Consider the following 17,199-nt stretch of genomic DNA (forward strand, 5'->3'; position numbering starts at 1 on the left):
ACAGAACTCAATTTTGAATTAATAGTAATCTTGGTTATTAGATTCTTTATGAGCCTTGGCACCTACTCTATCCATGCCAGTATGAAATTATTACTCTTATAGGAATTACCTGGAGATTCACTGATAAACTAAACAGGTAGCAAGTCGTACTTGTATGTACAATGGCAGCTCAGTTCTTAATCCATGGGCTCCATAAAAATAAGTAAAATATTGACTTTGTTTTTCAGGGAACCAAGATGAAAAAATAAAGAATGAGAAAATTTTATAACATTATGTTTTAATGGGACCATGAAGGCTGAATGTACAGAATGTCCATAAAGACATGGTGGGGTTTCAGAGTCCTACAAGGGCCGCACTGAAAGTTTCAGGAATCAGGTACTGGCAACTATGCAATCTGTTAGATTTTGTTATATTTATAAACTGTGATATTTGTCGACTGTAAATACAAGGACTGATGTAACACGGATTCTTTTTTGTTTCAGGATAGAAGTTTGAAGTGAGGTGTTTGTAAAAAAAATGGAATTAACAAGACAGAATTTATGTGACATGATTTATTATGATTTCCGGCAAGGTTTAACACAGCAACAGTGTGTTACGCGAATGATCGAAACTTTTCACGAAGATACCCCATCAAAGACGACAATTTATCACTGGTTTCAAGAATTCAGATGTGTCCGGGTTAGCCTTAGTGATGAAATTCTTGAAGGCTGCCCATCCACAGCCATTGTGCCAGAAAACATTGATGCAGTTCGTGAACTAATCAACAGTGATCGACACGTGACTTATCGCGAAATTCAGGGTTCCTTAGGTATTGACATGAGTCAAATACAAACAATTTTGCACAATCATTTAGGTGTGAAAAAGCTTTGTGCCCCTTGGATCCCACACTATTTAACAAAAGCACACACCGTGTGAAGTGGTGTAACGCTATGATCAAACGGTTCAAGTCGGGATCATCAAATCTTGTGTTTAACATCGTCACAGGCGATGAATCATGGATTTACTCTTATGAACCTGAAACAAAGCGACAATCTGCTGTGAGTGTTCCAGGATAAGCCTAAACCAACAAAAATTGTTCGTGCTCACAGTGTGTCGAAAAAAATGGTTGCCTCTTTTTTCAGTAAATCAGGTCAGATTGCGACTGTTGCACTAGAGAATCGTAGAACAGTCAATGCAGAATGGTATACCACAATTTGCCTGCCACAAGTACTCCACGTGCTCAGAACTTCAAACCCCAATCGTCGAATCATTCTGCATCAGGACAATGTCAGCTCGCACACAGCATCTGACACAAGGAACTTTCTGGATCATGAACAAGTTGAACTCATGACTCATCCAGCTTATTCACCTGACTTAGCCCCATGTGATTTTTTTTTTGTTCCCAACAATCAAGAACAAGTTCCGTGGTCAGCGATTTTTCACTCCCGAAGAGGCTATCGAAGTATATGAAATGCATGTCTCGCAGGTACCAACTTCAGACTGGCATAACTGTTTCAACAATTGGTTCCATTGCATGAAACAATGCATTGCTGTAAAGGGTGAATATTTTGAAAAGCAATAAAAAATTGATGTACTTTCATTCTTCTTCTTCTTTATGTCATTTTCCCGAAACTTTCAGTGCGGCCCTCGTATAATATCTAAATGAAACAAAAACAAAGAATGATTTTTACAATGCATTGAAGAGTAACTCAAAGAGTTTTGGAAGCGTAGCGAAGCGAAGACTTACGATGCACGTGCAGGTAATCACGTGACAGTGAAGCGAATCACGCCCACGCCATTCCATCAGTGAAGATGTGGACGGTGCAGAGGAAAGTTCAATGCATCCTTTAGCTTGATTGCTATGTGTTCGTCGTGAATATCATTGTGTGTAAAATGAAGAGGCACCACATGAAAATAACATTGCGTGGCTTAAGGAAACGTGCAGTTTATTGGATACAAAACGTTCCAGGAGGCCATTGATTACTGACGGGTCTGTTGAAGCTGTACGGGAGAGCTACCTAAGGAGCCCCAAGAAATCGGTGCGTGTCTGTGCTCGAAATCTAGGTCTGAAGAAGACAACAAAGTTTTGAAGAAACGTCACCGTTTTACAGGTTACACACTGCAGTTGTTACATGAAATCCACCCAACCGATAAATCCAAATGATTTGATTTTGCTGTGCAGATGCTTGGTGAAATGGACAATGATGATCTGTTCTTATAGAAGATTGTGTTTAGTGATGAGGCAACATTCCATGTGTGTGGTCATGTTCATCGACATCACATCAGAATATGGGCTAATGAACAACCTCATGCTTACATGGAGCATGAATGTTACGTCTGGTGTGACCTCACACATAATAAAGTTACAGACCCATTTTTCTTTGCGAAGCTTAGTGACATCAAACAACTACCTCTGACATGTTGGAATCATATGCAGTGCCACAAATTCAAAATGGAGGTGAAGATGTAATCTTTCAACAAGATAGTGCTCCTCCACACTACAGTGAAATTGTTCGTGAGTTTCTGGATAAGACATTTCCACAGCGGTGGATAGGAAGAGGTGGATGAAAGGCATGGCCACCACGATCGCCAGACCTGAAGACTTTAGATTTTTATTTCTTGGGCTACATCAAACAATGTGTGTATCGTGATCCTGTCAACGACATTCATAATTTGAAAGAGAGAATCAGAGAAGCTTTCCAGTCTGTTACACCTGATATTCTGAGTCATGTGTGGCAAGAAATGGAATTTTGATTAGATGTGTGTAGGGCAACAAACGGAAGCCACATCAAACTTCACTAAACATGTACAGAAACTCATTGAGTTATTCTTCAATACAGTGTAATAATCATCTTTTGTTTTTGTTTCGTTTAGATATTATAGGACTCTGAAACCCCACCATGACTTTACGGACATACTGTATAATGCAAAATGTAAAATTGGGTTCCATTTATATAACTGAAGTTGCACTGTTTTAGCTATTTCACAGTCATTTTTTAATGTTTTCTGACTTTCATCATTAATTATGATCATGAGCATGATTACATCCAAGCTGAGGTCAGAACTCAATCATGGAGCCTTTGGTACCAAGATCATGAACTGACCACTCACTGTGCTTGGCCACCAAGGTGGCTATTCTGCAGTTAAACCTGGTGGCAACCTTATATTATAAACTCATGCTACAAAATAAACCTAGCAGAATACTTTTTTACAAAAATTTTTCCATAAATAGTACCTAAAGTAACATTACAGTCTCTTGCACAAATAAATAATTTTTACAGAATCTGTTAAGATTCAAATAAATAATTAATTGAAACTTTACCTGCGTATCTTAATTTTAAAAATATGCATTCCAGAAAAGATGGCTGTTTCATCTCTATTCTGTTATATTCCCCACTACTGTTAAATTATGCTTCTTTAAACTTCAGAAGTGCAATATTGAAATGCCTTCCTTCCTTTTTGTGCCAAAAAATGTTGCATTGGATGCAAACAACATACAGAAATATCTTCTATTTGTTATGCATGATATGAACTGCTCAAGCTGGAAAATTCATCAACTGCAAGTTGATTTCAACAGAGAATTCAGGAATCTATACAGTTAGTGCTGATTACTGAAGTGTACGAATGTCCAGAAACTAAATGCTTGGTTGATGGTGGCATTGTAAACAAAAAATGAAAAAATATAAGATCAAATCTGTGGCTTAACCATACGATTCCAATGTCAATTTATTTGAGTCATATTTGTATATTGCCTTTTCTGGAAGTTTTGTCTAAATAGTGAATGCCAAAAGGATTTCCAAGTGTGGCAGAGAGGCTCCAGGTGACTGGTGAATCTGCAAGTGTAACTTTTCTTACATATACGAGGGTAAATCAAAAACTAAGGCAATTTTGTGTTTTCGCAGGAATAAATGAAGACTGGGTGTGTCTGATGTCACCACGTGTATACTTGGAGTGACATGGAAGTAGAAGTATCAATCACTGCCCCATTCAGTCGAATGTTGTGGAGAAAAAGGTCACAGTTATGGACGCACCACTCCACGAATGCACCATTAAGGAACAGCATGCCTCATACAGCAAGGGCAACAGTAGACACTGTGCACAGGCTTGGCTTTGAGTTGCTTCCCCATCCTCCGTATAGACCTGATCTGCTGCCATCGGATTACCACATGTTTGGCCCTTTGAAGGAGGCGATGCATGGTCGTCGGTTCCGGTCAGATGACGATGTCCTGCTGGCAGTGCAGACGTGGCTTCATGAGCAATCAAAAACCTTCTTTGCGGATGGGATACAAAAGCTAATTGCACGATACAAAAAGTGCATTGCTGTGTAGGGGGCATATGTGGAAAAGCGATATGTGTAGTTCTTCTTCTTGTGTGGAAATAAAGATGTTATGTGAAAATTGCCTTTACTTTTTGACTTAACCTTGTACAAAACTATAGAGATAGTGTAGGAAATATTTTTGAAGTATATTTATATATTTTTGGAAACAAATTTACATTTCTCATCATAGAGTATGACTCTTAAATGTTGGAATATCTTCACATATTTAAGGAGTAGAAACAAAAGTCTCGGTTTAAAGCTACTTGAAGACCAAACACAAATTGCATGGTTCTTCAGTTTCTACATTTTTATACCTCAATATTGGTTTGAGTTTATTAACAAAATTTTAAATTATATTTTCCAGCATTTTGTATACATATAAAAAACATGCTGTGTCAATTTTTATGTTTTTCAATGGATGGCTACTAGATTTTTCTAAATCTTATATGTAGTAGTGAATGGAACATTATTCACTTTTTACAAGATTAGTGTTATTAGTGCTACTGCAACAGGATGATGTCGTCGACAATGCCTATAGGTCTCGTGCCACAACTTGAGCTCTGGGGAGAAAGTATTAGAGATGACCCAGAGCCAGTGACAACCCTCATAATGATTCTCCACCCTTCAAAAGCAGTGTTTGCAACCACACTACCTTCTTGCTATTCCCAATAAATGTTACCAGAATGCCTTATAACCAAGAGCATTTCTTAGCAAAGCTGTATATACACACTATGTTGTTTTAATTGACAAAAAAGTATATCAATCTTCTAATGTATTACAGCCATATTTGCTTTGTACGCAATGCTGCGAGCTCCTCTTATCCCCATTTCCTTCTCTCTCTCCTTTTTGTAATAGAAGTTATTGGGTTAAAACGTCTGTCCATCCCTGTGACATCATCAATGCATAAATACGTTATGGTATTCTCGATATATATTTTTTTTCAATAAAGGCCTCAAATATTTAACTTGCTTAAGGCCACAGGAAACTGCGCTATGGTTGCCATTAGAAGACCCCTACTTTTCCGCTTCGTGGTAGAGACCCTATAACGTCTTTGTCACATTACCACGTTTTGGCACCGTGTGACGTTCATTTATGTATGTTTCGTCTAAATAGTACACAGCTCTTCCTGTGTTTAGTCAGTCATCAATATCTCTCAAGAAATTGGTGTGCACTACAATAATATCTGGAATTTCCATCAAAACCTTCCTATTGGATTCAGTTCTTCATAAGGAAAATAAAGATCACGTAAACATTTCCATAATATGACCCCAAATCGAAAATTGATTTTTTCTCGCAACTTCTTTGATAGGTGTAGGCACAGTATTGTCCACCAACGTAAGAGTCTCTTACAAGCATTCTAATAGCCCCCTTTGCTGGCCTCCATGGCAGAGTGGTTAGCGCAGTGCACTTTGACATCAGAGGTCCTGGGTTCGAATCCCGACCTGGCCATGGGTGTTCTTTGTGATTGTCCCCTCATCAGTTTTGTCATATCATCAGCCATCATCATCTTCGCAATTAGCCAAAAGTAGCAGAAAAGCGAAGTTAAATAAAAAAAATTAATCAATGAATTAATAACCCGTTTATCAAAATTGGATTAATTGACTTAATTTATTTACTTTGCTTTTCTGTCACTTTTGGCTAATCGCGAAGATGAGGATGATGATATTGTTGAATGAACACTCGTAGAAAAAATACCATCTACAAGCTGGAATTCAAATCCTGGACTTCCGGCATTGTAGTGCGCTGTCCTAACCACTCTGCCATGGAGATCAGCGAGTATAATTGGAAACGAGGCTTGTACTTCTCCCACATTTCTTGTCTGGCTTAGCAATGTGGAACCCCCCTTTTGCCGAATTATGCAAACATCTAAACTGAGTGGCGAGATAATTGTTTGCATCTGTATGTGGCAACATTGGAATTTTGCTTCACCAGTCTGCCTTTTTCTTGACAAAACCCATTATGGCCCCAGATTTCCACTTTCCCCAGAGCTCAAGTTGTCGTGCGAGGCCTATAGTTTATCCAAGCATAGAGTTGTGATAGCACTGACTGACACAATTTCACACAGGTAAAACAGCAACAGTGAAAAGTCATGCGAAACCAGGGCTGGCTCAGTAGCTCAGTTGGTATAACAAATGGCACAGTATGCCAGAGACCTTGGTTCAAGTCCTGGTCAAACCTGCATCTTTCTCAGGAATTTCTACTTAGTTTATACTAGAAACACTAGGAAAGTAGAAAATAATAATAATAATAATAATAATAGTAGTAGTAGTTTCATTTTATATGCAGATAATTACTTTTAATAAAGAGGCTAACTTTAAGGTTTGACTCTACTAACTTTGAGAAAAAATTTAAGTTCTACTATATCCCATGAAGAGAAAAAAAAAAATTGAAGAATTGAACAAAACTTCCTCAGACAACAAGGCCAGCTCTTTACCACTGCTCCATCTGCTTACATGATTGATTTGTACTGAAACTGCATCTCTGGAGCAGGTAGCAAGCCCTACTACTTCACAATGGTAACTGAAGTTTGTAAATAGACTTATTAAAAGTTAGAACATGCTTTGATGGTCCACAACTGAAAACAACTCTTCTGGGGAAATTATTCCCATCTAGTATATCTCACATATATGCAAATTCTCGATGTTACATGCTACCAAAATTTCTCATTGCCGAATGTTAGTTCCAGAATTGATCACAACCATCACACATTTAATTTCTGGACATAAAGTACTTCTTATATGGTGGAAAAAAAATGTTATATTATTATCTACATATTCTCCTAAAATTCTTTGAAAATTAATATTATCCATATTAATATTACAAATCTTGACACATACTTTGATCTACAGTTTAAAGTTTTGGTTTTAATTCTTTCCTGTTCTCTTCCTGAAGGAAGGTGGCAGCTGATCAGAGACTCGTAATTAGAAATGGCCAAATCCATTTTTTTTTACTATCGGGAATGCAAGGCAGCACAGGATAACATTCTCACTCGAGGGAGGTGGATTTTTGGCAGCCCCCAACTTTCCACCTCGTACTATATCGAGAGTCGAGACTACCCTTCCATCGTCTCACAAGAGCTTGCGTAATCGCCAGACAAAGGGCTATGTTGTGCCGAACTCTTCAAAATATTAATCATAAGCACAAGAGAGTATTCACAACTATCTCGATTCAAATTGCTCTAACAAAGTGGTAGCTTACAAAGATAATGGTTAGTGCTTGTGTGGACAAAAAGAAATCCTGATTTTATCCGAAATTTGGATTTCCTACAAAATTCAGATAGTAAAATTTCTCAATCCGGATTTTAAGTTTTCCGGAATCTGGATTCTGGATTCCAGATACTTTTAGCCATCCCTAGTTTGAACCAGAGATCCAATCATGTTCATCACATGTGACATCATGAAGTACTTACAGTTTAATGAGTAATAACTTTCTTGCTATGCAGTTTCAGAGCAAAATTACCATGCGTTCTTCTTGGAACTTGGTAATTAATTAATTAATTTATTTTAAATATGTGGCTCACCTCCATCTGTAAATCCATCATAGAAAGAACATGCACTTTAGCCTCCAAGGGGTGCGTTGTTAGTCTGTCCAATAGATCCTGGTTTTCAAGACATTTGAAGATTTTTCTTTTTCGAGCGTTTGCCCATATCTTGCTATTTAGAGCATTAGCCACAGCAAGAAACACCTTCTCTTTCCCTGCAACAATGGAAAATACAGTAAATACACACATATTGGTACATTATAAAAAATGTGGCCATTCTAAGACCGAGATAAAATTCAAGTACGTGTACAATTCCAGGTTTACAAACTGAAATTTCCAGAAAGAGAAGGCTAAAAGTAATATTTCTTTTACAGTAGATATGGAAAAATATTTTCCTTGTATATGTTGCAGCCCACTTGTTGCAGTGAGTTCAATGGATTCTCAATATTTTCTGGCTCAAATCTTCTGCATACGATGAGCTACGGATGTGCTTCTTTCACTATTGAGTCAGTTCACATTACCGCCATGAGAAGTCACTCTTCGGAATCTCCAGAGTATTTAACTTGCCATAATCACCATGAGATTTAGACACTGAACTTGTATATAATATAGTATAGGGGTATAAAAATAGAGGGTGCCTGGTTGCCATGGTACCTGAAAATTTTCACCTGGTGCCTGAATTTTCAAATCCAGTGTTAAAAAAAATATATTTGTAAATATTCGAGTTCGCTTATGGAAATTTCCATTACCTATCTTTAAAATAACAAGTACACATGGGCATCCGGAATTCGGCAAGGGGGGGGGGGGGGGCATGCCCCCTGGAAAATGAAAGTCAACCAAAAATTAGGTATTTCACACATATAATTTCATTTTAGCCACAATAATATGTGTTAATTATTGCATGAACATCATAAATTCAAATTTAAGCAATGCTTTTTAGGGAACAACACTATTTTTGGAGAAAATGTGTTGTTTGCCCCCCTGGAAAAAAAATACCTTCCTTGCCCCTCCCTGGAAAAAATCCTGCGGACGTCCATGAAAGTACATTATTTGTTTTTTAATGATTGTGTGTTTTCTGTATCAAGTGTATCATTAAATCATAATAATAAACATGCCATCATAAAATGTTTCACTGTTGCTAGCCAAATTTTAAAACCTATGGTGATATGGTGGAGTTGGCCATATATTAGAATGTATTGCATAGTTATTCATGATGTTACCAGTTGAGCCTTGCACTCTGGCACAAGAATTAATTACTTTCAATCAGTTCTTGTATTGATTAATAAATCAAATACTTGAAGATCATATTTCAAAATGTGTAGCTTTATCCTAGTTGGATTCATGGATTTCTTAAGACCATATTTGCCAAAAAGAAAGCAAAGCTGACTCCTGAGAAAAGGTGACTGGTGCCATAAATAATTAAATTTTTTCTACCCCTTATATAGTATACAATATATGGTTGGAGACGAGATGTTTGCCAATTCAGAAGTCATAAGAATTTTTCTTGATAGACTGTCACTTTTCTGCCACTTTTGGCTAATTGCAACAATAAAGGATGAATGATGATATGATGAAATTGATGAAGGGGCACTCACAAAGCACACCCATGCCCCGGCTGGGATTCAAACTTAGGACCCCTGGTTTCTTGCACTGTCAATTCTTGTGTTTTTCCAAGCTGGGTATAAGCAACAAAAAGAGCCATATATCTTTTGGGGAGTGACAAGGAGTTGTAATTTTTAAAATTACCCAATTAAGGGGTTTAATTAACATTAATATTACTGACACTCTAGCAGTAATTTTTACTGCAAACTTTCAATGAACTTATGAAGAAAGAGTGCAGTTCTATTTTTGAAATGTTGACATATATCATAAAACTTTATATAGTTTTGTAGTATGATGTACTGAGTTTACTATTAGAGAATGTAAGAATGTTAGAAAATAGAAAAGACAACGTAAAACAGTTATATCAATGCATGAGTGTTTTATCTTATTTTTACATGTTGGACAATCCATCCCATATTGTTCACAACAGACAAACATCCTTCTACCATTACCTAAAATACATGAACAAAATATGAAGATGCATCATAACACGATTGCACAAATAACAGTAATGAAAGTCTGGAGTTAAATCAAAAATGGGTAATATTTTCTGTTTGATTTAGTGCTGAACTTTTGCGTTGATGTATTTATGGCAGAATACTCTGATCATTCACAAGTAATTTATAAGTGTTCACAACAGTGCCTTTTCAGGTGCTTCTCTTGGCATACCATCTGGGCAAGGCTGCTCATGATGAAGTAAGGTTGTGCCACTCAGCCAGCTGCAAAAATATTAGGATTAACTGAAACCTGTACATCATCACATTCAGCATGATTGTCTTCTACATTACATACAGGAAAACCTTGTTAATACGGAGTTCAAAGGGCTAAAAAAAAATGTCAACTTCGAGAAGGCTGAGGTTCCTATCAGATAACACCATCTACCCTGTACAGTTATGCAACCTGTTACACACATGATGGTGCATGTTGTGGGAAGGAAAACATGAAAACGTTTTCACCAAAAAGTATTTAAAAAATGATATTTTGTTTTTATTGTGCACAGTCCTTGCTCTTACAAAAAAAATCATAACAATTCTAGTTCCTGAGAAACTCGTTTGTACCGAGACCTGCAGGAAGAAAAACAATATCATTACTTGCGGAATCTTGACAGAAGTCACACTGGCACCAGTAAAAGTCTGGAGTTAATCTGGCAGAATTAATGTTGGATTTCATATGGACCTACTACAGCATTTTCTGTTACAGTATTAACTGGTGAGATAAGTTCTCTTAGGAGATGCAACACATCCTTTCTTGGCACCAGAATAAAAGGGGAAAAAATATTGGAGGTCAAATTGACAACAAAGCTTTCATTCTTTATCCTACTTCCACACATTTGTCAGCAGTGAATTTCATTTGGTTCGGCTGTCTAAAATTCCCACGAAAGTGTCATGTTTTCTATGTCTCAGCCAACTCCATATTCATCCCCTTTTCCCTCTCAAGTGAGCAGTCTTTCCTCGACTTGCATTGTGATCCACCCTGAAAAAGGAAAAACACAACTTGCGATGTGTTTGCACTGAATGTGGATCCGAGGACAATAATCACTCAATTCAGGCTGCTGGTAGCCAAGGGTAACAAATAAAGAAAATAAACATAGAGTCTTTGATTCAAAAGAAATGTAGTGGAACTGACCCCACCTCCAAGTGACCATTTGTTTACTTGCAGGCAGCTTTGCAGAGCAGTTAGGATCTTTTACTGCACCACATCACTTATTGAGATGTCAAGGAGCAATTTTTCCATCACCGCCACACTGTGAAATTTCATGTGGAGCATTCTGCAAATAATTCACTATGCCCTTGTCCATCATACACAGTTGTGCTGTCATGATTTCAACAGAATAAACTAGGAATCTTGGCAGCAACATCAGCAAAGCAGTGTGCAAACAGAAGAAAAGTTCACTTAACCTTCTCAGGATGGCTGGTAGCTATGTTTACCACCTCCACGTGGCAGCAAATAAAGTGCCATTTATTGAAAACTACAGATCTGTATATTTTGTTCATGAAGGTATTACTTGTTTGAATTACAAAACATGCGCATTGTTACAGTTATTAACAAGCACAAATTGAAAATGTCTTTGATTTCAGAGTATTATGTGATAGATCTTATAAAATGGGTTATAACTCTTCAACCACTGCTTTTTGCTGTACATGTAATAATGAAAAGAAAAGGACATGTTCACAACATATGACAATTAAAAGTACCACGGGGACCAAGGGAGATAAGTCCAATTTTTTAAATTTCCTGAAAATTACAACTTTCAAAAATGTTCCATAAGTTCAGTTTCTCTCAAAATTTGGGGTCGGGAATTCCATGACCTCAAAGAGTTGTCCTTTGTCATGCTTCCCTGCAAATTTGGTCCATCCAGCACTCACAGGGCCAACAAGCTGGCAACACTGCTGCCCTTATACATTTTTATTATTTTTACAGCAAGAATTGATTTATTTGTTGTTTTAAGTACACTTTATGCACATATAGGCTAATCAGGACTGGACCTACAGCTTAAAGTGGGATCCGAACCACTGTGCCATGTGCTTCCACCAGGTATTGAACCCGGGACCCTTAATTACAACGTAACAACATTACCACTATGATATCAGGGAAGCCCTTTTCCCCAAGATGTGTCAACCTACTATTCAACTTTCCAATGGGATATTCTCCCGTTACCTGGTTTCATATATATAGAAACTGTCGGAAAATTTGAAGTTCTTGGATTTCTGTTTTCATTTTATTTACATGCTTGCATTGGTATTTCTACTTTAAATAATTAATAAATAAATAAATACAAAAAATAAAAATTGTTGAGGTAAACTTGGTCAAATTTTCAGAATATGCCACTGCTATTTTCAGCGTAACTTTGCATGGTTGTAGAAATGTACCACTGCTATATACTACATTTTTTCATTTTCTTTGGTTTATTGTGGCAGTCACAGATATTTTTTTAAAAAAAATGCCATTGTCTTCTTCTTCCTTTAACTTTAATTATTAGGAGGTACAGTATATTAATTTCAACTCTGCCTAAAAAAAAATATCTCTGTATATAGTTCTTGGGCTATGATTTTCTTCTTGTACTAATTCAAAATAATTAAGAATATTACAACACTTTCACTAATATAAAATCTTCTCTATCTTTCAAAAAAATTATAATCTGAAGCGAGATTTAATAATTTGATTTGATTTGCTTTATTTTACTTCGCTTTTCGTGCCACTTTTGGGTAATTTGCTAAGATGGGAATGAAGGATGATATGATGATATTGATGAATGGACAGTCAGAAACATCCATGCCCAGGCCAGGATTCGAACCTGGGACCCCTAACATCATAGTTCGATGTGCTAACCACTCTGCCACAGGGGCCAGTGAGATTTTATAAATACAAATTGAAAGATAAATACAAATTGTGATATATATGAGATAAATGTTGAAACATATTCAGAAATACTTTTGTTTCTGTCAAAAATCAATGTGCCAGATTACACTTAACCAAAAGTATATATTACTCTAACATGGACATGAAGCACATTACAATTTATGGCAAATAAAGTAGCCATTTTACAATGGTACTTTATTGGTTTTCATAAAAAAATCATATTAGTTCATCCTTAATATAAAAGACTAAAATGTTGCGCTGTAAAATGTAAGATAAAATGTAAAATAAAAGACAGTATATTTATTATTATAAATTAGCACAAGGTGTAAGTCGTGGTTTAATTAAATAAGATACGTTTACGTGACAGTGGATTTTCCTATGGATATCATGCACTAGAACCTTAGTCTTCTTGCCAACCATTTGAACAGTTTTGGCAAAACCATATAATTACAAGACGAACAATGGCAAATTCAGTGAGCATTCTTCAGTAGTTTACATAAGCAAATTCATAAATTTGTCACCTGCTTCTTTCATGTCAGTTTAATTGAGGAAAGAACTTCCAAGAACAGTTGAAACCTACCTATTAAGTACGTTCCACACACAATCAATGTTTTCGGTTCTTTCTGAAACTGCTCCTCTGCAAGATTAACTGTGTACTGTACTGTTTCAACTTGGTTGGGGAAGTCATACTTCGGATCACAGTACCTGGAACAAAATTAAATTACTCATTTTAATATACTGGAATACTTAGCCACCAAACTGCCATGGGGAAGTAGAAGTGGACACTAAAAAGTAATTGAACTTTGATAATATCACTTTTTCGAAATATGTAAGTACTTTATTCCCATTATATTAATTTGCTATGGGATTCTTCATTCTCTCAAATATAAGTTTACTCAGTTACATGATGCACAAGTAGAACTAAAATATGATTCTATTTTGTTTGTCTCACTTTGCTGTGAAATCTCCTATGCCACTTGTTGCATCTCTCTTAATTCTGAATGATCCTTAAGATTTTGGTATTCTATCAATAACAAGCCCACATTGCTAAATTTTCCTTTCTCTTTTCATCATTCCTGCCTAACATTACTTGTATACTCTTGACTTTACAGTACATATCTGTGATATGTCTTGTAAAAATCACCTTGCGAAGTGTAGAAAGAACATCAAAGAAAAAAGTGTAGTGCTTCTTGAATAGAATTTACATGTTTTTATTAATCTGAAATGAAATTATGACCAATCTGTAAATATCACAACAGTAGGCTCGCGATTATCTGAGCTAATTGGGACCGAGACTACCTCGGATAGGGAAAAACTCGGATAATATGGAGATAATGTGCTAATAGGTCGTAAATGATGAAACGCACACCCTTCCCGTTTGCCACTCTACTACATTACTCGCTTAGAATAGGCCTACACAGATTTAACACCACCTTAACAATGTAACGTACAGCGTGGACGGTGACTGACTCCAACTTACTAGTAAACAAACAGGTGGTGCGTTATGAAGCGTGACGTTTTCCAACCACTCCCTTGGTTAACTCGGAGCTTCGGTTAATCACAAGTCTTCTGTATATAGTGTTAGCATATTACTATAAGCACAAAGTAGGAGACACTGCCTCTACATGTAGAACTTTCAGTAAAAATGTAGGGCACAATCACTCAGTTAAAAATGTTTATAACTTGGAAATATTAGTAAATAATGTGAGTTTTACAGTGCAACATTTCAGTTCAAAATTATGAAATTTTAAATTGAAACTGCAGCACAAAATTTCTAGACTTATAATCAATAATACTATTTTGTGTGTTTTTAAGCCTACATTTCCTCAAAATTTTAATTTTGGTCAAAATATAATTACCTAAATGAAACTCTCAATGCTTAAAATACATGAAGTTGTTTGTTCCAGACCAATAGGAAACCTTTAAGGTTTCAGACCAAAGTGACACGTGACAAGCAGCATGGGCACCTCCAATCTGTGAAAAAGCATTCACTGTGCATGTGCAACCAACAGACCAAAGTGGCATGATGCATACTATTGAGAAAATGGTCCAGTCAGAGTGACACACAAGCATTGAGCGGCATGTGCCAGTTTGCACATATTTCTGAAGGATTATTTCCAAGTTGACATGCGTCACTTGTTACTTGCTCCTCTATTTGGGCTGAAAGGTCTCTTAGAGAATCTATGAAAAATTTGTGTAGCATATCCACTAAATCTATAGTCAGACGCAGGTATTTATAGAGATTGAGATAATCACGGCATGACTGATGAACAACTGATTTTACTTAATTTTCACGAACTAGGAAGTTTTCACTAACAATTTGCTCAATGAAACAATTACAAAATGGAATTCAAAATGTGAGAGGTGAACATGGTCACAAATTATCACAAACATTTCATTTTACAGCAAATTTTACATGCTGAAGTTTTTTTTATTATTATTATTATTTTAAATGTGCGAGCCTGTGTTTAGCTGGACTTGCCATATCCACTAGGCTTCTAAGATTTGCAAGGAGCCTGCTGCAGTGGAAAATATAGAGTAGAGAATGGTGAAAGTATGTATTTAGCCTTTCCCGTTTGTGGATTTTTCCATTTCAGGATTTTACCTAGTGTGGCCAAACAAGGCATGAGGGTGTCGTTATAACCAAGGGTGGATGGTGCTTCTTACTTCCTCTTTCAGTGTGTGAGATGTGCTTGCGAATTGGAACCACCAGCTCAGTTTCTGATAAATCGTGTAAGGTAAAGTTCTCTGTGCATATAGCAACGTGCCATGAAGGCACATTTAGGAGATGTGGGGGGAGGGCCCCACACATTCTCAATCTCGGCCATTTTGGAGGTGATGTGATCAGCAACATGCTCTGGCTGCCTTTAACCCCCCTCCCCTGCTGGGTACCCATTGGTTTGAGGCTGGGTGAACCCAAGAGCGACTTTATGTGCGGACAAGGCTGGAAAAATCCCAACCTTAGATCACCCACCACAGGAATCGAACCCGGGTCACCCGTGTGGCAGTCAGATCTCCTACAGACTAGACCACAGTGGCTCACACACCATTGTGTGCACAGCAATATTCTAGACAGATTTTACATGAGCAATAGAACCATTTTTATGTTTTATTGAATAAATAACTTTTTAGGAAAATAGCACGAGTGGCAGTTTCATGTAATTTCTTGGCACGGACAGTTCATTTTTTTGAATGACTCCTGAAAACAGAGACCCAAACTCGTTCGATGTTCTCGGTATATAGAATTTTACGATGTTTACCAGGCATTATTCTCATTGCTGATGCCATCTAATTGAAGTTCCTTACCCACAGTAAAATGGTATTCTGACTGGGAACATGCAGATTACGGTGATTGCCGTTACTTCGAGCAACTTCCGCTCAGTGTTGATTAAAAAACCATGAGATTTAGTTGCCGTGCCTCACAGGTATGCTATTCAAAAAATGAACTGTCCAAGAAACTGCCATTCATGCTATTTTCCTATAATGCTTTGATATGTAGTACAAGAGTATTGACTTTGTTGCATGAAAGAGCCTCCTGGTATAGTGGTAATGTTGTCACCTTGTAACCAAGGGGTCCCAGGTTCGATACCTGGTGGGGGCACATGGCATAGTGGTTCGGATTCCACAGGTTTAGTTGCCGGGACCCTGCATTAGTGGATTATAATGTTCATATGAATAAATACATCAATTTCAAGAGAATTCTATTTTCAGCAGTTTCCATCAATCTCTGCCACGTGTATAAAACAATCTCCAATGGCAGCAATGTTAACAACAAAAAATAGTAACATTAATCTCTATAAATACTTGCCTCTGTCTGCATTGTTGTGAGTTTATTCACATAATGCATAGACAAGCAGTCACACACACACATAAATGGTATTTTGTGTACATACGTGGTGTCAAGGTAGATTCTGTCGATGCTCAAGTTCCAAAAGCATGGGTAAGACTCCATAACAGGATCTGCACGGAAATCCCCCACATGAAGAAAGTTCCTCCCATCTGACAGTTGGAAGAGGAACATCACGGAACCTGGACAACTACAAATTAAATAAAATGTAAATTCATTAATTATAGCTTATATTTTTTGCCATGATTATTAATAATAAATAATGTAAGTGATTAGTTTCCATTTACTTTTAGCATAATTTGTTCTGGCACACCATTCTTCTATTAACCTTTAGCTACAAGTATTTCTCCTGCATCTTTGCCTCTCTGGAAGGGAAATTTTCAAAAATGCTGCAAAAAAAAAAATATATATATATCTAGCTCGAGAAGTAATTGTCCCAGACAGATGATTTTTTTTTTCTACTTTATGACAGGACTTTTAGCGAAAGTGAAACTTATACAATGTACCTCCCAATAATGGAAGGAAGAAATGAAAGAAGAAAAAGGTGTGCCTGGTTTGGCTAATATCAAAATATTTCTATTAGATAGGATATTCTCTAAAAAAAAATCAAAA

At 36.8% G+C, this 17,199-nt stretch overlaps 1 protein-coding gene across 2 annotated transcripts in view; it reads right to left on the reverse strand.

Annotated features, from left to right (window-relative positions):
• The window catches only part of LOC145992001 (uncharacterized), a 54,576-nt gene that overhangs the window by 4,853 nt on the left and 32,524 nt on the right, over nt 1-17,199 (reverse strand). For both annotated transcript variants that reach the window (XM_083128007.1, XM_083128008.1), the window contains exons 7-9: nt 16,634-16,777; nt 13,321-13,445; nt 7,818-7,993 (exon numbers count right to left, since the gene is read on the reverse strand). In XM_083128007.1, coding sequence (XP_082984133.1) covers nt 7,818-7,993; nt 13,321-13,445; nt 16,634-16,777 — 445 coding nt within the window. The remainder of the gene's footprint in view (nt 1-7,817; nt 7,994-13,320; nt 13,446-16,633; nt 16,778-17,199) is intronic.

Source organism: Lepisma saccharinum, chromosome 9, assembly GCF_977018435.1.
Source record: "Lepisma saccharinum chromosome 9, izLepSacc3.1, whole genome shotgun sequence".
NCBI classification, from domain to species: domain Eukaryota; kingdom Metazoa; phylum Arthropoda; class Insecta; order Zygentoma; family Lepismatidae; genus Lepisma; species Lepisma saccharinum.